A 22,871-nucleotide genomic window follows, 5' to 3' on the forward strand; every position below is an offset into this window, starting at 1 on the left:
ACTTATGTTGTGCAATTGCAAATATTATATCATCAATATTACACCATATATGTCGCCATATGAGACATCACCCATAGGATAGCCAAGGTAACTAACGTTGTTACGGCCGGTCTGACTGTCTCGCTACGAGCCTAAGATATCACCCATAGGATGGCCAAGGTAACTACCGTTGTTACGGCCAGCCTGACTGTCTCGCTACGAGCCTACGAACTAGTAAGATCAGAAAGTCGGTAAATTTATTCTCGAAAGTAGGCTAGGCGAAGATATACATGGTAGAATACAACACCACAATTGACAGATCAGACGAAACACACCGTGCTCCACTGCTCCATGTTCATATGGCCAGGAACAGGAGGCAGCACAGCATAACGCACGTCCGCGACGTGGCGACTCCGCGGCCGCCGCTGGACGCCAACGGCGCGGGCGCCGGAGCGGCAGCTCGGTCGCCCTTCCTCGACGACCCTGGCGGTGGCGTCGTACCAGCCACCGGAGCCCGCACGTCGACGCGCAGCTTCAGCCCGCCGCCGCACTTGTCCGGGTCGGCGCTGACGAAGTACCTCGACCCTTCGCCGCCGAGGTCGACGCGGCTGAGCCCCTCCGTGTACATCCTGACGGGGCTCCCGGCGTCGCACGACTCGAACTCCTCCTCGCCGCCGACCTCCGCGACGCCGCCGTCCTCCGCCGAGTACGCGAACCCTGACAACAACAGCAAGTTCTCTGAAACTGAATACTGAACAGAGATCGACGCATGCATTCGTCATGGACTTACAGAGGGTGTCTCCGACGGTGAAGAGCCTGTCCGCGGACCAGGCGAGGACGTCGGAGGCCACCGCCCACCCCGGGTCACCTCCGACGACGTGGTGACGACGTGCTCCGGCGGCCGCTGCTGCTCCAGCGGCGACAACCAGAATGAGAACGCCAGCTGCGGCGGTGGCAGTCGTGACGGAGACGATGGCCATGTCGTCGAACGAATCGTACGCGCGCGGCACGACCGAGTGGCGCAGGAGGGAGGAGCGGACGCGCGGTATGGTCGATGGATGATGACACACGGTCGTCACACGCATCGCTGCTTTAGATTGGATCAAATGTCTCGAACCAACCAGTCCTCTCTCCTCTCGATCACGAGAATGGTAGGTTCAAAATCCATAAAAAAGACGGAGAGAATGTTAGGTTAAAACCTGCTGTTCTGTTCTGGTAATGGCCATCTCCTGCTTTCTCCTTTCTCCCAGTGATGCAAGGCGCTTGATTTGCTATGCAGCTAATGTGCAGTATTTGACTAACCAGCGAATTCCAATTTGTTCGATGCTCACAACGCTACATGAACTAGCAGACAAACACCTGAAAAAGAACACGAGTACTAGTACTCTTGAGTATTGAAGTCTCAGAGAGGAATACAGGGGAAAAAATGCTTGGGAGAGATGCCATGCCGCGCTATGTTGTTCAACTTCAAACAAGCCATTATAGAACGAACCAGAAAGGTCATTGGGAATGCATCCCCGCTTCTGGACGAGTCAAGTTTGGTCAACGTCGGACTGCCAACAAGGCCATCGGATGATCGCGTCGTCCCATCGGACGGTCACGAAGCCGCCACGTCGCGCTTGTCACCACGCTGGCCACTCCGGACTCGTGGACTCCACCGCAGCAGCAGCAGCAGCAGCAGCAGCAGCAGTGAATGCTACTCTCGCTCTGCTACTCACTCCTGGCGCCGGTGACCTCTCTGCCACTCCACCGGACGGCGACGGCGAGGCGGGTGAGCTCTCTCGCCGCCTCCGGCTCTCCTGCCACCGGGCCTCCACATTCGGCGTCGCACTCCTTCGTCTTCGCGTGATCCGGTAAGCCGTCGCCGCTCGTGGCAACGGAGATCTGGTTATTTTGGTGCTTGATGTGTGTGGATGAGCTGAGAGTTTCGTGGATTAGTGGAGTCTAAGAGATGGCCTTGGCTTGGGTGGTGGGATTGGCGCGTCGCGGCGGCGGAATGCGCTTGTCTGTCTCTCGACCCCTGATTTGGTTAGTCTCGATGGTTCCGGTGGTTTTGTTCTTAGGAATTTCCGAAGAACTTCATCCAGTTGTCGACCAATGGCGTTGTTTGTAGTTCTAGATTTGGTCCAGTTGCGTGCTCGGTGGAGATGATCTCGATGCAGAGCTATCTCCATATGAATTATCGATTTTGGTTGCGTTTCACGGATGGATTTGTTTAGGTTTGAGATAAATGTTGTTGGCCTGTTGAAACTCCCAGGTATTGAGCTGTTTTGTTGTTGTTGTTGTGTGCGGCAGTAATTAATGTTTTTTCCCTTGGGCCATCAGCTGTTTCTGCGATTGGCATTTAATAGTATTTCTGTCAATTGGTGGGGGAGATGTGATGCTAGAACGATTTAAAATGCTAGTAGTTATATGTGTCTCTTATAATCATATCTGACCAATTCAAATGCTCAGCCTGGCAGATCGGGATCGACTAAGCATTGGCCTTTGCAAGTTTTGAAGTGCATTTCACCGTTGCTTTTGTCTTGAGCAAGAGTTTATAGAGCCATACAGCTCCGACAAAAGGATTCACCTATTCCAGAATGTCTGCTTTGCTCCGTGAAACTTCGTGTGGATCATTGCTGCAAAAACTGCAGGTATGCGTGTGAACTGCTCCATACTTGTTCATGTCATAACTCATTAGAGATTTTTTTTTTTGCTTGTGTATTTGTGTTCAAGTAGAGGTTCTTCTTTTCTATTTTTGAATTATCAGTCGGTATGGGATGAAGTTGGTGAAAGCGAGGAGGACCGCGACAAGGTTCTATTTCAGCTGGACCAGGAGTGTTTGGATGTCTACAAGCGGAAAGTTGATCAGGCAACCAAATCAAGGGATCTTCTTCTCCAGGCACTGGATTACTCAAAGACAGAGCTTGCTAGGCTTGCTTCTGCCCTTGGTGAAAAATCCATAGATATAAGTGTAAGTAAATATGCGCGTCTTCTTCCAGTACGCATAGGCTAATTTCAGTCTGAATTAATACTGGAAAGAATGAGGCAGGCACGATTCACTAAAATTTTCAGTATTCAAATATGAGTTGTTGAAATACTGACTACTGATCCACTTTCGTGTTGTTCTGTGTCATTGTGTTTCTTGCATCTTGACTTACCAGTTCTGCCATGCTAGAGTATGTTTGGTGTTGATTGCTGGCACTATTAGTACTTGCATAGAAGTTCAGTAAAAATGCAGTTGGTTTTTTAGTAACGGTGTGCAAGTCCTCTTGAAACTGATGATTATGGTTAATAGGATCTGGCATTGTAGTTCAGAAGTCAGATGGCACTTCACATGTTTGCTAAATTATTATGCTTAAATATTAGTGGATGCAAAAGTGACAATTTTTTATCTGTACAGCCTGAGAAAACAGCACGGACTATCAAGGAACAACTAACTGCTATAGCTCCAACACTTGAACAATTGGGCAAGAAGAAAAAGGAGAGAATAAAGGAATTAGCTAATATACAGTCAAGAATTGAGCAAATACGTGGTGAGATTGCTGGTACTCTGGAGATGGGACAGCAAGTGGCACTACCACAGATTAATGAGGATGATTTGACAGTTCGGAAGCTTCGAGAGTTCCAGTTACAGCTTCAAGAGCTTGAGAAAGAGAAGGTACAAACTTTGTCTGTTTCATTTGGTTTTCATAAGTAATTTATATTGCTTGGTGATCTCTGTGTTTTTGGTTTCATAGAGACTATAATATATGTTTCCATGAATATCACAGAGTCGTAGGCTGGAAAAGGTTCTTGAGCATGTTGGTATGGTACATGATCTATGCAATGTGCTTGGGATGGATTTTTTTAGAACAATAACTCAAGTCCATAGCAGTCTAGATGACTCTATTGGTAACGAACACAAGAACATAAGCAATGAAACCCTGTCAAAACTTGATAGGACCATTGGTACTCTTAATGAGGACAAAAGGTTGAGACTTGAGAAGGTAACTCATATTTTCTTTCTTTCAGTTTTATACTTAGCAACCAAGAGCCATTCTTATCCTGGATCTCATGTATGATTTATACTGTTTATTCAGCTTCAAGAGCTTGCCACTCAACTCTATGATCTATGGGATCTTATGGACACCCCGGTGGAAGAAAGGAGCTTGTTTGATCATGTTTCGTGCAATAGAACAGCAACTGTTGAGGAGGTCATGGTTCCTGGTGCACTTGCTGTTGATGTGATTGATCAAGTGAGTCACACAATATACTAATTGGTCTTTTATTGGACCACCTTCAGCATCCCTTCATATATATTTTTTACTTCTCGTTTGATTTTGATCTTCATTACCCAATATTTCAGGCACAGACTGAGGTTGAAAGGTTGGATCAGCTAAAATACAGCAAGATGAAAGAAATAGCTTTTAAGAAGCAAGCCATACTGGAAGATATTTATGCTAGCACTCATGTTGTATTAGACACAGCAGTTGCCCATGAGAAAATACAGGCACTGATTGAGTCAGGGAACATGGAACCTTCAGAACTGATTGCTGACATGGATAGTCAGATACTGAAAGCAAAGGAGGAAGCTCTGAGCAGAAAAGAAATATTAGATAAAGTTGAGAGATGGATATCCTCATGCGAGGAGGAAAGCTGGCTTGAAGACTATAGCAGAGTATGGTTGTTCTGACTACTAGTGAAACGTGTTATCCCACCTATATTCTGAAGCTATGAAGTACTGAGCATGAAATTCCTTTTGCAGGATGACAACAGGTATAACTCAGGCCGAGGTGCTCACCTGAATCTCAAACGTGCAGAAAAGGCCCGTATTCTAGTCAGCAAGATTCCAGGTGCCTACTGTGATGCATAAGTAAATAGTTTTGGCAGTAAATGATAATTCTAAGCTTTACACAATCCAACTCAAGAAGCTCTGCATTTGGGCATAATGCAGGATAGGCTATATCTTTTCTCCTGTAAATATTGTTTTTCCTGTTCGTTGCTAATGACAGCAATTTTTTTTAGCCCTTGTTGAAACTCTGGTGGCTAAGACGAGAGCTTGGGAAGAAAATCACGGGCTGCCATTTATGTATGACGGTGTTTCTCTGCTAGCAATGCTGGATGAGTATGTCATTCTTAGGCAAGAGAGGGAAGAAGAGAAGAAAAGAATGCGGGTTAGTGACACTTCCTTTCTTATACTATCAGAAGCTCCTTAGTATCGACTGGATATTGCATCCAAATGCCCTTGTCAACAAGGATTCTATGGTGGTGCTACTTATCCACGCTTCGATCAATCAAATGATGAGTCAGATGTTGCAATTGGCATCAAAATCATCTGTTCTATTTCTTTCACATTCCAGGAACAAAAACGCCAGACGGAACAGCTACTAAACATCGACCGTGAGGGGCCATTCGGAACACGGGTCAATCCCTACAGAGTGACCAGTGCAAAGAAGGTGGCTGGCACAAAGCCAAACGGTGGCGCATCAAACGGGACACCGAGTAGAAGGCTATCAACCGGCAATCAGCTGAACGAGAGCAAGAGTACTGGCCGGTCTGCTGGTAAGGATGACAAGAAAGGCGCGTCGAAGAACACGGCAACTTCACTGAACGAAGCAGCTCCTGCAGACAAGGAAGCTGCAGACTCATCCACCGAAAACTTCGACGCTGATCCGGTTCCTGGCTCGACATGATCTCGATGTGGTACAGATGAATGGTGATTTCTGTCTTTTTTGACACCCTTTATTGTGTTCGTTGTAGTATCTTGTTGTTAGGTTTTAGACCTGTCGTTTCTTTCTGTTGACTGGTGGTTAGTGCCTGAGTGGTGTTCAAACATATGGGCGGTTTATATTAGCTGTTTAGCTCTAATCTTGCCGTCAGAAGTAAAATTAGCCTCTCGTAAGTTTTATTGGTTTTACAACATGTCTGTTCAGTGCAACATTGGGTCCGGTTTGGTATGACCTTGGCCCTGTTCTCTCTCTCTCTCTCCTCTCCTCTCTTTCTACTCTCTCCACCTTTTAGCCTTGAATTAGCCCATGGATCCAAACATGCACATGCCACCCTAGACTAATGTTTAGTCTACCAATTCATGACTAAATATTAGCTCTCAAAATTAGCCCTGGGCTAATCTTCCAAACAGGACCCTTATTTAACCTGGCAGGCGGGCACTAATTCAACCCTTTCCCAATGCAGAAATCTTAAATTGATATTTCTTGAAAAAAATTCTTAATCGCCCAACACCTAAAACTAAAATAACACAGTGTATATTGTTTTATCTAAAACTTGTGTATTATCCCATAGCAATGAAAAATAACCAGTACGGAGTACTAGCACTATACTTCATCAAAATGATTAGCTTAAGAGTCATCAGCCCATACGCAATCTCACCAACCTTGTACGAGTACGACACCGCCATAACTGCCGAGACGATCCCAGCCGTCCAAATCCACATCGACGGCTCAGTCTTCCTTTTACCCAACCAAATGCCGAAGTTTTTTTTAAAAAAAAATTCCCAGAAAGCCGAAAAGCTTTGCGTTAGAAAGAAAAAGAAAAAAAAAAAGAAAAACCCAACTCCGAACCCTTTCTTTTGCTCCAAGCGCGCGCGCCGCCACTGGACTACCGCACCACCACCACCGGCCGATCGAGCGCGGCGGCGGCTGCGGCGAGGCCGGCGGAGGAGGCGAGATGAGGAAGCGGGAGAGGGAGAACCCCTGCGAGATCTGCGGGCACTACCACAACAGCGAGGAAGGGGAGCGGTGCGGGGTCTGCGGCCACCGGTCGGGGCCGATGGCCGGGGAGCCCCCGGCGACGCTGGACCCGGCCTTCCCCACCGAGGTCCTCAAGGACTTCCTCTTCCTCGGCAGCTACAACAACGCCTCCCGCTCCGAGGTCCTCAAGACGCTCAGCATCACCCACATCCTCAACGTGCGTAATGTGTTGCCCCCCTTTCTCATGATCCCAATCGCTCCTATTTTGACTTGTTTTTCTGCGTGATGGAGTTGAGGCGCGATGTCATGATCTCCCCTTCTGCGGGTGAGAATATTTTTTTTTTGTGAAGTATCTCTAGGGTTTGGGGACTATTGGTTGTAAGTTTATCTTGTTGTCTCGAAGAAGTTGTAGAGTGTTGGTAAGGTTTGATGTTGACAGGGAAAGGGTTATCATCCATTGGTCAATACAATGTGGTCGCTCCTATCGCTGGTAGAAAAGTTGCAACAAGGAAGAAGGATGGGATGTGTTGATTGCATTGTCACAGATTCCTGTACATTTGTTTGATGGTATATCATGCCCTCATAGCCAGTTCTTTTTCTCAACTCCAAACTTCAACTTCCTTGTTATCCGTTAGCACGCTTTTTAGACTATTAAATGGTGCGTTTGGCAAAAAGTTTCTATATAGAAGTTGTTAAAAAAATATTTTTCAATTTTATAATAGTTAATACTTAATTAAGCATGTGCTAATGAGTTTTCTTGTTTTGCGTACGCTGAAAATATCCCTCCAAACAATTGAATCAGACGGAGCCTTACTTATGACCTGCCTTTTCAGTACCAAATGTATCAAGCATATTTTTCCCCCTGAGTGGTTGGCCTTTTTTAATGAATGATTAGCCTTTTAGAAACAAGGAAAACAATTAGTGTAAAGAGTTTCTTCAAACTAGATATCTGAGACAAATTGGGGTAGGGGACTTGATCGAAAGAAAGTGTAAAGATAAACACACAATCACAACTGGGTAGATTGATAATTGGGTCATGTTAGATTGAAGTAGATTCTACTCCTTTGTAATTAATTCGCTCATATTCTAATTATCTTCCTACTTTTGGATGATATGCATCGTATGCTCATAATGTATTCTTTCTTGTTGGTTGAGTAATTTCTCCTTACACCCTATAGGCCTAAAAGTTGTAGTTCTGCTGCATATTTCTTTTTATCAGGGATGACCGTGCCGCTGTGGTGCCATGTTTGTATTTTATGAACTTTACATATGTCTTTTCACTAAACATGATTTATCCTACAAGAGAAACAAAGAGATTTGACAAAATGCGGAGTAAAGAAAAGTTGGGGACATTTTGTAGCTTAGAAATGTTGGTACCATAGCCCTCTTCATTTTTAATACATTATTGTGATAAACTGATATCTTAGTATTATACTGGTCCTCTATTAGTTAGTTAATCATGTAAGCATTTTTCTCATATATCGCAGACTGTGCCAGATTGTCAGAATCTCTACCGGAATTCTTTCACTTATCACTGCATTCAGGATGAGAGGAGCTTGGATTTTGATGGTGCAAACAGGTTTTTAGGTAAAATCCATTCTATTCTTTGAGCATTTTTGTTTGGAATGGAATGAAATCTCTATTTTTTCCCTGTGAAATTTCAAGTTTTTCTTGAATTCGTACTCCAGTAGATAGTCTCTGTGCTTGTTTTGACATTTGAACCAATGGAAATGCATTCCTGTAGTAGGAATTATGCTGTAGTTTGCTTGGGCAGTGCTAAACTAGAAACAAATGGTGGATGTTTTTGTTTTTATCATTTGTTTCGTTATCTGCCATTGCAGAACAGTGTGAAAGGGAGACATCACGTGTTCTTGTCCATTGCATGTCTGGAAAAAACAGGTGTGATAGCAGTGTTGTGAGCATTCATGTTGTTAGCATTGTTGTGAATGATCGATTAATACTTCTCTGGTACAAAATTTCCAGGTCTGCAGCTATTGTAATAGGCTACTTGATGAAATCTAGGGGATGGAGACTTTCACAGTCTTACCAATGGGTGAAAGACCGGCGACCACAGGTGCAACTGACAGATGGTATGATCCCATACCAAATAATTTATTTCTTCTTTCATGCCTGAAAAATCTTTGCCAACCCCTATTCAAATTAATATAGGTGCTTGGCGAGATGTTCTTTGCAAAATAGGATGTAGCATCAGTGCTTGACGGGGACCTTATACAGGCTCTTAAATTTACATAGATAAGCTTTGAAAGCTTCTGTGGCTCATTTACCTAGCATAGTAGCGCCCTAGTACTTATGCATAGCTACTACTCAAGCTTTTTTGTTCTTATAGATTTCGCCTTTTGTTTTTCAAGTAACATTATGAATTGATGGTTAATCCAAATGTTTGATCATGAGCTAACAGTAACCTATTTGTTATATATACAGCTTCACAGAATCAGCTCGTTGAGTATGAACAGAAGCTTTTCGGACCCAATGTTGGCGCACCTGCTCAATCGTCGGTTCCAACTGAATCATTTCGTCCTCTTGGATTTGGTTTCCCAAAACCGGCAGGTGACATCCAAGCGCCCGTATTCAACCAGCAGCCCGTGCCGTCCATCTTCGAGCGAGTCAACCCAAGTAATATTCCTAGTAATTTTACTTTTGGAGCAATGGAGGCCAACACTCCTATGGACGACAATGGCGCGCCCGCACCAACTTCAGGTGATAACCCGATGGACAGCTCATAACAAGTCATAACTCATAAGAGGACCTGACATGTTCAATCTCCTCTGTAGTGATTAGTGAATGGATATTACTGCCAGGCATATCTGATATGCAAAATGGGATGTTATTTAGATGGTCTCTAGAATTGATGAATGGTTCTGGCAAATGATGGCAATTGATCAGGGTTATATGCACTGACTGCCAATCATGGCAAATGGACCTGTGGGTTTATATGCAATAGACTAAGTTAATCATGATGGCACGCTTTTTCAGTCCCATGAATAACCTTGAAACTTCTATTACGTACGCATGTCATGCATAGTGTATCTGGACGCAGCATCGGCCAATAGCGTTAACATCAGGGCACCTTCAAACAAACCATAGTGTTAACACCAGCATCGGCCCATCGTTTGGCTTATTAATGAAACTCTTATATTTGCAAACATAAAGTAATTTGTGAATATAATTTATATGTACTCGTTCTTAACGATATAAAAGCAAATGTTTAATATAAACTTTGATGAAAAAAAAACCTCAAAATCAGTTTTAAATTTAAGATTACAAATTTAAATTTTGGTTGCTAAGCATAAGCGAAAAGATATGACCAATAGTTTATTCTTAGGCTAGTTCTTTTTCTCAACTCTAAACTTTAACTTTATCGTTTTTCGTTAGCACATGCTTTTCATATAAAAAGATTTTATGTAGAAGTTGTTTAAAAAACCAAGTAAAATTATTTATTAATTTTGATAGTTAGTTACCTCCATATATATATGTATGTTAAACTAGCCAATGTCATATAAAAAACCTAGAGGGAGTTAATCATATGCTAGTATATGTATTCTCGTTTCGCGTTCTATGAAAATATCCGTCCAACTGAAAAACCAACGGGGCCTTAGTTTCTCACATGCTTCCGTACGCCTCAACCAATTCTGATTCTGAAACCTTATAGCGAGATGCATCTGGACATACAGAACGTACAAAGGTTCATTGCACCTGGACGTACAAGGTTCATTGCACCTGGACGTTGTAAAAACCAACGAACCTAGCCGCGCAAACGCCCCGGCGTCCACACACCGAAACATATATAAAACCGCCTCGTATCGTACAAGACGCCAATCCACCCGAACCTGCAACGGAAAAGGAAACGGCTTTGCCGGCACACGGCAACAAATCTTGTTCGCGCCGCCGCGTGCAGTGCTCGTTTCGATCGAGGCAACCCGGCGATCGCGCGCCGCCCGATTGGCGTGTTGGATGGGAGCGACGCGGCCGTCGCCGATGGCGTACAAGAAGGCGACGGCGGTGCTGGACGAGGCGGCCAGGGCACGGCTGCGTGGCCCGTTCGCCAGCGGTGCCGCGTCCCTCCGGCGTGATCAAGACGACGACGACGACGACCTCCTGGTGGATCTGGTGCACGAGTTCTACGACGACGGCGAGCGCGGCGCGGACGCCACGGCGAGGGGCGGCGTGTCGTCGTCGCCGGAGCCGGAGCCTACCGAGTGGAAGGACGCGCTGCGCGAGGCGCTAGCGGACGCGACGTCCGACGCGGCGGCCGCCCGCATCCGCGCCGAGGCCGAGCGCGCCGTCCGGGATGCCGTTCGCAACGGCGGCGACGTGATCCGGAAGCGAGTCGTCGAGCGGCTCCGCGCCCGAGGGTTCGACGCCGGCGTGTGCAGGTCGTCGTGGGAAAGAACCGGCAGCGTGCCGGCGGGCAGCCACGAGTACGTGGACGTGACGGCGGCGGCGTCGGCGACGGGGCGTCGCGCTCGCTACATCGTCGAGGTCAACGTCGCCGGCGAGTTCGAGATCGCGAGGCCGAGCGCCGAGTACCAGGACCTCCTCCTCTCGCTCCCGCCGGTGCTCGTCGCGACTCCCGAGGCCTTCAGGGGGGTCGCCGCGGCAATGTGCGCCGCGGCGGCGGAGTCCATCCGCGGCGCGGGCATGCACCTGCCGCCGTGGAGGCGGGCGCGGTACGTGCAGGCCAAGTGGTCCGCACCGTACGAGCGAGTGGCGGCGGCGGCACCGCCGGAGGGAGCTAGGACGGCGCCGTCCGGCGGCCGGAAGCGTTGCGGAATGGAGATTGGGCGCAGGGAGATGGCCATCGGAAAGGAGAGATTGGTACCATTTTTCAGAGGGTTATGAGTTGTGAGTTGTGATGCAGAGTGGTTGCATCACAATCATCACTGTGAACCGTCACTCTTCTTTGCTTTCTGTAGTGAGTTTTTTTTTTAGTGTCTGTACAATTTGTATATTTTGGATGGCTTATTTGGCGGATAAAACAAGAGTGGGTTATCTGAAAATTGTAAATTCAGATACCTATGCCTACCGGATTGAGATCAAATACAGTTGGTACTAAAAAGGACTGTAAGTAATCAACCGTTCATATTTTGATTTAACGATTCACATTCATTGCTACAAAATGTATAAAATATATATTTTTGCTACAGTCACACAATGATCCAGGCCCTTACTTTCTCTATCATGTGCCGCCGAAGCAACTGGCTTTTTTTTTAAGAACTCCCGAACAACTGCTTAAGTTGCAATTATAGGGTCTGTCTGGTAGAGTTTTAACTTCTCTATCATGTGCCGCCGAAGCAACTGGCTTTTTTTTTAAGAACTCCCGAACAACTGCTTAAGTTGCAATTATAGGGTCTGTCTGGTAGAGTTTTAACTTCAGGAGTTAGATATAGAGTGGAGTTGTGGAGCTGCCTAAATCTAGCTCCACCTCTCCAGTTCATTTTGTGAAAAAGCTTCATTCAACTCCGCTCCTATTTTACGTGGAGCTAGAACTATTTGGCTAAGTTCCAATTTCAAGGGAGAGCTGGAACTGAAGCTGAAGCTATACCAAACAGGCTCATGCTTGCAACTGCACTGGATCGTGATGCATGGCTGCCAACCTCCTGTGAAAGCGTGTTGCTACTCCTCACTTGTGAAAAAGACTGTACCACTCAAATTCTGGCACACGCACTTCCGCCTGAAAGCCTGTTTTACCGGTCGACCATGAAACTGCCGGTTAGTCATGCAGTGCGACTCCTGTGATTTTTCAGTCATCAGGGACTCAAGAAGCACCAAACCCGGGTATTGCCTGCTCCACTACGAACCAACATTATCTATCCAAATTCCCAGTAGACCAGAATGAAGAGAAGTGCTCTGCATGTGACCAAGGCACTACCAAGTAGGAGTACCAACTACCTAAGTATGCATGCTCAGTTGCTCATCGTTCAGGACCCACCCAATCCATGTCAAACCACTCGTCCAATGTTCGGCAATGCACCACTACATATACATATGCAGACCGGCCATCCACTGTACACGAATTGCAGGACAGGACTGACCCGGCGGATAATCCGGGCGGTTAGACCAGTAATCTCAAGAGAGCCACGCTGCGATAAGCAACGCGAAGTCGTCAGCCTTGCGATACACCAGCATCAGTGTGCAGGCTCGCAGCATGTCGGCGAAGGAGAAGAGAATTTTGGGGAGACGCAGGGTGCAAACAGTGGCAGGGACGGGAGAAGAAAACTTGGGTATTTTGCTGGCACATCAGTCGTGTCGCGCTCACGGCCATAGATCCCTTACGCCACCGATGAAAATAGCGGTAGATAAAGGTCTCCGTCAGGGAGACGAACAGTTAGCGTAACAGTTGTGTGACACAACTTTGGGACTTTGAGCATCCTTTTCATTTCATGTAAAAGGTACTACTTCTAAAAGGAATCGATTGAGAAACTGTAAAGGCACTGAAAGAACCATATGCAAACTTTAGTAGAGTTCATTTTCAGATTTCAAATTTCAGACACCAATTTGACAGGTTATGAGAATTATATCATCAGGAAAAAAAAGTTTTAGGATTGGGATTAGTTCCTAGTACCAGAACTATACTAAGCTTGAGCCTCAAGCTTGCCGGCGCCGATACGCTAAACCGTACGACTACAAAAAAGACGTGCCATTCTCCAATCATCCATCGTCCATCAACGCAATAATACGTTCGCATCTGACGCGCGCAGAAAGCCCACCTTCGTTGGCGCCGCACCAAAACGAGACTCGCAAAGTCGCATCGCGTCGCGTCGCGTTTCGCTTCGCTTCGGTTCGGTGGGAGACGGGACCCCCCCCCCCCCCCAACCCAACACGAACGAAGAATTCCAATCGCACAGCGCAACCGCATCATATGGTCATCGTCATGGGTTGGGCTCGCACCGCACCGCCGCCGCCGCCGCCGACGCGCCAACTGGTGGTGCTACCACGCCTTATTTAGCCACACCGTCCCCTTCCCGCTCGGTGCCAACGCGCGCGCGCGCGGCGAAGCGAAGCGAAGCATATGGCTCTCCTCTTGACGCTGATCCTCCTCTCCGGCCTCGGATTCTTGCCCCGCCATGCCGACGCCGCGAGGGGCTACGTCACCGTCTCCACATCCAGCTTCGCGGTGAGCTCCACCTGCGCCGACGAACTCCCTGGACGAGGTACGTAGTTAGTAGTAGTAGACAGCGAGCGAGCGGGGAGATCGAACTGTTGCTTCTGGTTTTTGGGGCCGGATTGTGATGAAAGATTGGGATTCGTTGCGAGTTTCAGCTGCCTCGCCGCGGAACGGCACGTCGGCGGTGCTGCGGCTGACGCACCGGCACGGGCCGTGCGCCCCGGCGGGGAAGGCGTCGGCGCTGGGATCGCCGCCGTCGTTCCTCGACACGCTGCGCGCGGACCAGCGGCGGGCGGAGTACATACAGAGGAGGGTGTCGGGGGCCGCCGCCGCCGCGCCGGGGATGCAGCTGGCGGGATCCAAGGCGGCGACGGTGCCGGCTAACCTGGGGTTCTCCATCGGCACGCTGCAGTACGTGGTGACGGTGAGCCTCGGCACGCCGGCGGTGGCGCAGACGTTGGAGGTGGACACCGGCAGCGACGTGTCGTGGGTGCAGTGCAAGCCGTGCCCCTCGCCGCCGTGCTACAGCCAGAGGGACCCGCTCTTCGACCCGACGCGGTCGTCGTCCTACTCCGCCGTGCCGTGCGCCGCGGCGTCGTGCTCGCAGCTGGCGTTGTACTCCAACGGCTGCTCCGGCGGGCAGTGCGGCTACGTGGTCAGCTACGGCGACGGGTCCACGACCACCGGCGTGTACAGCTCCGACACGCTGACGCTGACCGGGTCGAACGCGCTCAAGGGGTTCCTCTTCGGCTGCGGCCACGCGCAGCAGGGCCTCTTCGCCGGCGTCGACGGGCTCCTCGGCCTCGGCCGGCAGGGCCAGTCCCTGGTGTCGCAGGCGTCGAGCACCTACGGCGGCGTCTTCTCCTACTGCCTACCGCCGACGCAGAACTCCGTGGGTTACATATCGCTGGGCGGGCCGAGCAGCACCGCCGGCTTCTCCACGACGCCGCTGCTGACGGCGTCGAACGACCCGACATACTACATCGTGATGCTCGCCGGCATCAGCGTCGGCGGGCAGCCGCTGAGCATCGACGCGTCCGTGTTCGCGTCGGGCGCGGTGGTCGACACGGGCACGGTGGTCACGCGGCTGCCGCCCACGGCGTACTCGGCGCTGCGGTCCGCGTTCCGCGCCGCCATGGCCCCCTACGGCTACCCGTCGGCGCCGGCGACGGGGATCCTGGACACCTGCTACGACTTCACCCGGTACGGCACCGTGACGCTGCCGACGATCTCGATCGCGTTCGGCGGCGGCGCGGCCATGGACCTCGGCACGTCGGGGATCCTCACCAGCGGGTGCCTGGCGTTCGCGCCCACCGGCGGCGACAGCCAGGCGTCCATCCTCGGGAACGTGCAGCAGCGCTCGTTCGAGGTGCGCTTCGACGGCAGCACCGTCGGCTTCATGCCCGCCTCCTGCTGATCGATCCATCCTAACAACTCACCCACGACAGTATTCTTCTTTAGTACGTACATGGCGTATAGGTGTATAGATATACGCGTACAATGTACGTACGTACACGAGGATGATAGGCGCATATACATAACATAACACTAGTAGTAGGAGAGTACATAGTACACAAATACACAAAGGTTGTAAGGCATAGTACTTTCGTTAGTGGATATACGATTTTTGAGAGTAATAATAATAAATTAGTTAAACGGGCTAACCATGTGCACGTGTTAGGCGCTTGACACGCTTGGTTTGATTTGGTGCGTCGTGGTCAGTGGCACGGTGCTCAACTGATGTGCTACGACTAAAAGTCTAAAACTAGTGGACAGTTAGGGGGACGTGTGGGACTGTGGGGCCACCTCGTTCTGTTGTGCATTGTGGCTGCTGTGGCCCAAGGCCCAGAGAGAAAACGTTATCTTTTTTTTTAATCTCGTAGATAATGCTGGATCTGTATTGTTGATGGTTGTTAGCCGAACATTCACCTGATATTTGTGTGAAAGTCAAGGGCCATAGAGTTATAGTTTGAACAATTTAGAGCATATACAATTTCAAATATGTTTATACCGAAGATATTCCTCTTTGGAATGCATAACTCTTAATATATGCAGGCATAAAAAACTAAGAACAAAACATCACAAATTATGAACTCACATGATGATAAAGCACAAGAATACTAGGGTCATAGCAAATACACAAAAAAAAATTAGTAGGGATACACGTGGACCAGCCTATAAACTCTGTTTGATATACGGCTGACAAGCCATGATAAAATAAATTTTACAAAAAAAAAGAAATACTTTCATGCATGTGTTGTAACGGTTTAAAGTCAATGCTTAAAAAAATTAAAACCTCAAAATTAACTTTTGAATTAACATTTTCGTTTTGTAGACATAAAAAAATAAGAACAAAACATTAACCTATAAGGCAACAAGTAGACTATGAGATAGCAGAAGAAGAATCCATTAGATGTTTTCTAGGAGAATAACATGATTTTCTCTTTGAAATGCCATGTGTACTCTACTAGGGATTCTTTGGTGGCACAATTCTGTATCAGTTTGACAGCTGCTTTCCGGTGCTCCAAAGGAAAAGAAAATAGAATTGATGTTTCATACCAAAATCCCATTATTATCCAAGACTATTGGCCCTCAAGAGTAAGAAATAGAGAGATGGGGTACATATGTTCTGGTGAACAGAGTGGACGATATCGAAATCTCCACCACAAAATTAATATAGTACATCCCTTTTAATAGATAATGCCGTTAATTTTTTTTAATAATGTTTGATCATTTATCTCCTTAAAAAATTAGTGTAAATATGTAAAGTATAAGTCATACTTAAAATTCCTTTAATAATAAAACATGCCATAACAAAATAAAATAATATTTATATTAATTTTTTGAATATGATGAATGGTAGCATCTCAAAAAAAACGGAGGAGCATATGGATCAGTTCTCTTAAATCCATTCGAAAGAATCAAACCAAAACAAAGAATAGTACAGAAAAACAAAATAAAAATTGCACAAGTGCCACCATACGCAGTTACGTGCAATCTAACATTCTGTTGGTAAATCAGTAGGGCAAACTGTAGTCCATTGGGAATCACCAAGACCATTCTCACACACTAATTATTGGCCAGACACTTGGATCACTAATGATGCATCCGTCGATTGGGAATCAAACGATCGAATTAATCAGTATAAAGTCTTTATTATTCATAAAAAATCATGAAAAGTTCACTCCTAATATAATATTTTTTTAGAGCTAGGGACTAATATAATATTTTGGTTGTTGGATTACAATTGCAATATATATCATTATATCTTGTCATCATCACACGTCACGACTCTTACCTCGCAACCACAAACAAGTAGACGACCACATGAGAGCAACCTACTGCTACCCTCTTGGCCTCTACGTGTGTCGTGTTGCCCGGCCCGCCAGGCGCCGGCGTCGCGCCGCCCGCCCCGGTCAACACGCGCCGGACCGGAAGCCGAGCGTGCTGCTGCCGACGTCGTACAGGACCTCGAACGTCCGCTGCTGCACGTTCCCGATGATGCCGGTGGTCCCGTCGTCGCCGGTGGCGGCGAACGCGAGGCAGTTGCCGTACATGATCCCGTTCGGGTCGAGGTCGATGGCGGCGCCGCCGGAGAACACCAGCGCGACGGTCGGTATGGAGATCTGGGTCTGGCCGGCGAAGTCGAAGCACGTGTCGAGGATGCTCCTGGCCGGCGCCGACCGGTACTGCTTCATGCCGGCCTTGAACGCCGACGACAGCGCCGAGTACGCCGTCGGCGGCAGCCGCGTGATGATCGTGCCGGAGTCCACCACGGACCCGGCGGCGAACACCGACGGCGACAGCCCGAGCTGCTTCCCGCCCACGGCGATGTCCTGCAGCCTCGCGCCGTAGAACGTCGGGATTTGCCTGCTCCTGAGCATCCGCGTCGTCACGAACCCCGACACGCCGCCGCCGCCGCCGAGCGTGAGGAACCCGGACGAGCCCGATGTCGGCGGGAGGCAGTACGAGAAGGAATTCCCGTACGCCGCCGCCGTCTGCGACACGAGCGACTGCGCGCCGCCGCCGAGGCCCATGAGCCCGTCGGTCTGGTCGCTGAATCCCGACTCGACGTGGCTGCACCCGAACTGGAATCCCTTCACGGCGTCGGAGGCGCCGGACAGCGTCAGCGTGTCGCGGCTGTACGTGCCGTTGGTGGTCGAGCCGTCGCCGTACTGGACGCCGTACTGGCACTCGTAGTTGGTGGCGCCGCAGCCGTTGCCTTGCTGCTCGAGCTGCGCGCACTCGGCGGCGGCGCAGGAGACCGCCCTGTAGGTGCTCGACTTGGCGGGGTCGAACAGCGCGCCCGTCTGCGCGTAGCACGGCGGGTTGGGGCACGGGTTGCACTGCACCCACGACACGTCGCTGCCGGTGTCGATGGTCACCGTCTGCGTCACGGCCGGCGTGCCGAGCCCGACGGAGATGACGTACTCCAGCGTGTCCAGGGAGGAGCCCAGCTTGGTCGGCACGGACGACGACACCTTCGACTGCTGGAGATCGCCGGCGCCATCGACGGCGGCGTTCATGGCGAACTTCCGCTGGATGTGCTCGGCTCGGAGCTGGTCGCGTTTGAGCAGCTCCTCTTCGGTCGGCCTCTTCTTGGACGACGGCACCGGCGAGCATGGCCCGTGCCGGTGGTTCAACGCCACCGTGGTTCCACTCAACGACGACGAAATCGCTGCAAAATTTGACGCACCAAAACGATTACAATTTCACTGAAAAACCACACGAAAATTGCAGAAAAACTATGCGCTTGCATGGACAGTCACCATTTCGCTCGGAGCAGACGGCCTCAGAATTCAGCTCAAGAACCTTGTAACTCTGTCCATCTCCTGCATGAGCAACTACAGAGTGGTAGCTGCACAAGAGGAGAAGCAGTAGCGGCGAAACAGAAGCCATGGCTAATTCCTTGCTTCCTAGGCAAGCTGATCAGCTAGATAATTGCAGCTTTAAATTCCTATCAACTTATATATAGAGAGAGGATAGACTTTCATGCGTGCATGCAAACGCACGAAATGCCATAGCACGCAAACCATGTTACTACCTACTAATTGACGGAGACTCGCAGTTGACTCAGTAAACAAAGCTTAGATGATACTTGTTGATACACCACGACGAATAGTTTGATATTCGATGGTACTCGTTGATACGCAATGATATTCGTTGAAATACTCTTTGATACATGATGATACTTGAGAAGGAGTGAGGTCCTCTGTAGCACTGGACATACAGCCCAAATGTCAGTGAGTAGTAATGTATCTGCAATACTACTACAGTAGATCTGAATTGCTTGAGAAGATGGATTCTCATCCTTGAGAATATATTCTCACTTTTTTACATATCATCTAAATAGTTTCTATTAGAATTGTTGGCGGAATCTATTTGATATAACGCTAGTTAATAATAATGTGGAGTTGAGGCCCTTGAGGGTTTGTCCCATCACCTATCGTCTCTTTTTTATTTGTGTGCCTTAGCACAGAAGCCAGAAATATAAATCATTTTCATTATTATAAAACTGCAAGAAACGAGGGGATATCCCTTACATGATGAAACCACACTTTTTGATACTTGATACTAACCGATGCTAATTGATACATAATAAGACCCCCTTTAGAACGCATGATAAGAAAAATACAGAAACAAGAAAAAGAACAAAAATTTGAAGTGGTATGTTTTTACAAATTCTATCTGAATTGAAAGCATAAGAAACTAGAAGACAAGCCATTTCATTACATCACAGGAAAAATTGAACAAATCTTTACTATTATAAAAATTGAAGATGTTTTTACCGGTATTTTGGTACGTCATCCGCGTTTGAGTCGGTTTTTAAGTTCATTCACTTTTAAAAATACAGATCCGTGTTTAAGTCAGATTTTAAGTTCGTTTGCTTTTGAAAATACAAAAGGAGTCGTATAAGAAATCTCTTTAAAAACACTTGCATGCTAACTTATGAATTTCAGACTCTTAATTGCAGCTCAAGATTTTCTAGAAAAAAAATATCCAAGCGAATTCTCATAGCGAATTTCACCCTAGCCAAACCGTATAACAATAACAAGATTAAAATAGCATTCACCCACTGCAACGTACAGACATCTTTTCTAGTTAAATAAAAAATTTAAATAACTCTAACTTCTTGCTTTAATTTCCTATGGTATTGATTGGACTGGACCGTAAGAATGTATTCATATGGATATTTCCTATCTTTTCATATGAATGAAAGGCTTCAATAATGTGTTCGCGAAAAAGGCTTCAATAATAAAAATTCCTTAGGAAATTTAATCCTCTAAAAATCCTTTGCCCATCCTCCATGATAGTGATATTCAATGATAATGATGTTTATGGAGTTTCAAGAAACTACAATATGCTAGTATTGTTATGACAATATTGATTCTTTTCAAAGTTTCATAACACCTTAGGATTAATAAATCCTAATATCTCGGGGGATCTCGATCATAATATTGCCGAGGTATCATATACGGAGTAGCTAGCACTTTCCTTCCTCGATTTGCCTTCCAGTCCAGTGGACCATAGCTCACCCAGTAACGAGGCCTATGACGGTATACCGCTCTATGACGGTATAACGTGCGGTCGTAGTTGTCCGCGTAAACATAGGGCTTAACTGAAACAGAGAATTTTCAAGTTCGTACGAGAGAATTGAACGTACTGCTCAAGTGAAATTCAGCATCTTAAAACTATGACCATGCATATATATTTTTTAATATGGTATCCCGTCATTTTCAGATGTGGTGTTGCTGCCGTTAATCCGTGATCACCGCAGAAAATGCCAGTATGCCACTTGTGAATCATGATACGATCGACAGTCTCAGGGCTGGCAGCTTATGATCATCTCTCTGCAGGACTAAATTTCTGATAACTAATCAGTGAGAATAATCAAGGTACGTTCACATTTGCGTGCATGCGCATGGACGGCTCGATCGTGAATTCAAGTTCGTCAGTTAGTGTAGCTACGACCAATATTTTGTTGATGGAAGACCACGGACCATATGGCACATTTTTCTCTCTGCCCAATTTGTGGCATGGCATACTGGCGCCGTTTACTTCTAGTCGCACTTCGTGGAATGGCATGCAGGCTGTACTGTAGATGTTTGGCCAAACATCACATCAACTGCCAATATGCCATAGTAGCTAGAATGCCGTACGTACATTATATAGCCCATTGCAAGTCTCTGAAGACCCCAAGTAACCTCCACGCTGACGCAACAACCACATCCGAAGACCACAGCTGTAGCTGACAGCCCGGTTCCAGGTCATTAGCCGATAAATTAATTAAATTAATCATTGTAGATTCTAAAGTTAATAAATACTGTACTAGTTTAGACAAAAGAAAATATATATCTACTAGACAACATGTTTTTAAAGAAATTGTACTTTATTAAGCGTCACACGGATAGTTCATACCTTCGTTAGCTTAAAAAGAACGAGGTTGTTTTAGAAAAAGAGAGACTAGATGACATGATCCCGATAGTTATCTCTTTCTAATACAGTCCTCCTCCATCCTAAAATGTACTATAGCTATTTATCTAATGCTAGTTATGAATTTATATATATATATATATATATATATATAGACACACAGTTGAGAATGCATTTTGAATATATATTACTACATCTATTCCAAATATAGGGTACTTTGATTGGATGTGACACATCTTATCTAGATTCGTAAATATACTATTAAGATGTGTCACATCCGACAAAAGACCATATATTTGAAGATAGAGGAAGTAATAATGATGAGTACATGCATGTGCAAAACATCGAAAGTGCTTTAATTTTTGGGCAATAATGAACATGTCTTGTTCGGCTTGAATTTTTAATATGCGCACTAATCTATATACATTTGACAGTAAAAAAAAAAGATAGTAAATATTTGACAGCGACGAGCCAATGACAAGGCATAATATATACGCACGTAAATGGAAAAGAAAAATCCAATTCTTTTTTCTAGTTTTGCCGTTTTGTGCCACTAGCCCCGTCTGTTGTGCGCTCGGCGACACCTTCCCCGTCGCAGAAGCCGCCAAAGGGGAGCAGGCGCGGATACAAAACCCCGGCTTAATTATCTCCCACTCGTCAACGAATCAGCGCGCCGCGCCGTTCTGTTGCTACGCACAGTGGCATGAAACGGGTTCGTTCGGGATTCCTCCTGCCTGGGGGATGTAACCGACAAACCCGCGAACTTATTTATATACAAAATTAATGGATAATCTAATAACTCGTAGATTAACTTGCGGGTTACTTACTAAATTTGATATATAAATAGATTTATTAATCAACCCACTTGCATTTTTTAGTTACGGTAATTAAATCGAGCCACAACGTAGAAATCCATAGATTATTACTTATTTGACATATAAGTAGATTCGCAGGTAGTCTCTTTTTGCATCCCCTGTCCCCTGTTCGGTTCGAGAAAACGCGTTGCTAATCCGTGGAAAAGTTGGGAGTAGTAAAATACACGTGCACTGACTGAGCTTTCACCTTGCCCGGCTCCGTCTGGCTCCTTGGCTTGAGGTGTTCGGTTCGATAGTTTGGTCTTTTGCACCCGGGCTGGGCGGGGACAACGGTAGCTAGTGAGATGGACCACCGGTATGTGACACAGTACAGTACCATACAATAGCGATGCTGTTGCCTGATGTGAAAGGCCAAAGCCGGATGCTTCTACGCAGCAGCGTATCGCGTTGTCGCTTGCGGCGTTTCTGCGAAGACTGTGACGTTGCGTGAGATGAGATGCTAGCCTTGGACCTTACTCCCTCCATAAAAAAAAAAAAAAACAATTCTAACATCTCAAGATAAAAATAGAGGAAATAGAGAGTGACTATAATAACCTTAATCATTTAAAAAAATAGTGATAGTGATAGGCAGGTAAAAAGTATTGAAGGGATAAAACTTTTTATTTTTTTTTTGGGCGGAGAGGAGTAGAAATTTTGTAAGGTCGTCTGCATAGCATGCATGCGCAATAGGCTACGTGTGGCTTGGCTCAGAGAACTGCAGTGTTTCAGCGCATCGTCAAAAGACGTACCCTCCATCCTAAAAAAAAAGTCCAATTCTACCTACGAATCTGGACACATGCGTGTCCA

At 46.9% G+C, this 22,871-nt stretch overlaps 6 protein-coding genes across 6 annotated transcripts; 4 read left to right on the forward strand and 2 right to left on the reverse strand.

Annotated features, from left to right (window-relative positions):
* Positions 1-214: 214 nt before the first annotated feature.
* LOC4330547 (cucumber peeling cupredoxin) lies at positions 215-1,188 on the reverse strand. Its single transcript, XM_015769495.3, has 2 exons — positions 770-1,188; positions 215-696 (listed from the first exon to the last, which is right to left on the reverse strand). The coding sequence occupies exons 1-2, from the start codon at positions 1,062-1,064 to the stop codon at positions 335-337; spliced, it is 657 nt and encodes a 218-aa protein (XP_015624981.1). The 5' UTR covers positions 1,065-1,188; the 3' UTR covers positions 215-334.
* Positions 1,189-1,658: 470 nt separating this feature from the next.
* LOC4330548 (65-kDa microtubule-associated protein 1) lies at positions 1,659-5,860 on the forward strand. Its single transcript, XM_015769492.3, has 10 exons — positions 1,659-1,832; positions 2,434-2,615; positions 2,732-2,935; positions 3,365-3,622; positions 3,735-3,950; positions 4,044-4,199; positions 4,310-4,621; positions 4,709-4,796; positions 4,969-5,117; positions 5,304-5,860. Exons 2-10 carry the CDS (start codon positions 2,562-2,564, stop codon positions 5,634-5,636), a joined length of 1,770 nt encoding a protein of 589 aa, XP_015624978.1. The 5' UTR covers positions 1,659-1,832; positions 2,434-2,561; the 3' UTR covers positions 5,637-5,860.
* Positions 5,861-6,511: 651 nt separating this feature from the next.
* On the forward strand, positions 6,512-9,625 carry LOC4330549 (protein-tyrosine-phosphatase IBR5). Its single transcript, XM_015769494.3, has 5 exons — positions 6,512-6,867; positions 8,138-8,237; positions 8,492-8,549; positions 8,634-8,740; positions 9,093-9,625. The coding sequence occupies exons 1-5, from the start codon at positions 6,628-6,630 to the stop codon at positions 9,392-9,394; spliced, it is 807 nt and encodes a 268-aa protein (XP_015624980.1). The 5' UTR covers positions 6,512-6,627; the 3' UTR covers positions 9,395-9,625.
* Positions 9,626-10,482: 857 nt separating this feature from the next.
* Positions 10,483-11,740, forward strand: LOC4330550 (uncharacterized). Its single transcript, XM_015769375.3, has one exon. It carries the CDS (start codon positions 10,623-10,625, stop codon positions 11,508-11,510), a length of 888 nt encoding a protein of 295 aa, XP_015624861.1. The 5' UTR covers positions 10,483-10,622; the 3' UTR covers positions 11,511-11,740.
* Positions 11,741-13,642: 1,902 nt separating this feature from the next.
* On the forward strand, positions 13,643-15,440 carry LOC4330551 (aspartyl protease family protein At5g10770). The gene is made up of 2 exons (XM_015770522.3): positions 13,643-13,822; positions 13,932-15,440. Exons 1-2 carry the CDS (start codon positions 13,681-13,683, stop codon positions 15,191-15,193), a joined length of 1,404 nt encoding a protein of 467 aa, XP_015626008.1. The 5' UTR covers positions 13,643-13,680; the 3' UTR covers positions 15,194-15,440.
* Positions 15,441-16,908: 1,468 nt separating this feature from the next.
* On the reverse strand, positions 16,909-18,920 carry LOC4330552 (aspartyl protease family protein At5g10770). The gene is made up of 2 exons (XM_015770523.3): positions 18,546-18,920; positions 16,909-18,454 (listed from the first exon to the last, which is right to left on the reverse strand). Exons 1-2 carry the CDS (start codon positions 18,673-18,675, stop codon positions 17,193-17,195), a joined length of 1,392 nt encoding a protein of 463 aa, XP_015626009.1. The 5' UTR covers positions 18,676-18,920; the 3' UTR covers positions 16,909-17,192.
* Positions 18,921-22,871: the final 3,951 nt, after the last annotated feature.

The sequence above is a fragment of the Oryza sativa genome, chromosome 2, assembly GCF_034140825.1.
Source record: "Oryza sativa Japonica Group chromosome 2, ASM3414082v1".
NCBI classification, from domain to species: Eukaryota; Viridiplantae; Streptophyta; class Magnoliopsida; order Poales; family Poaceae; genus Oryza; species Oryza sativa.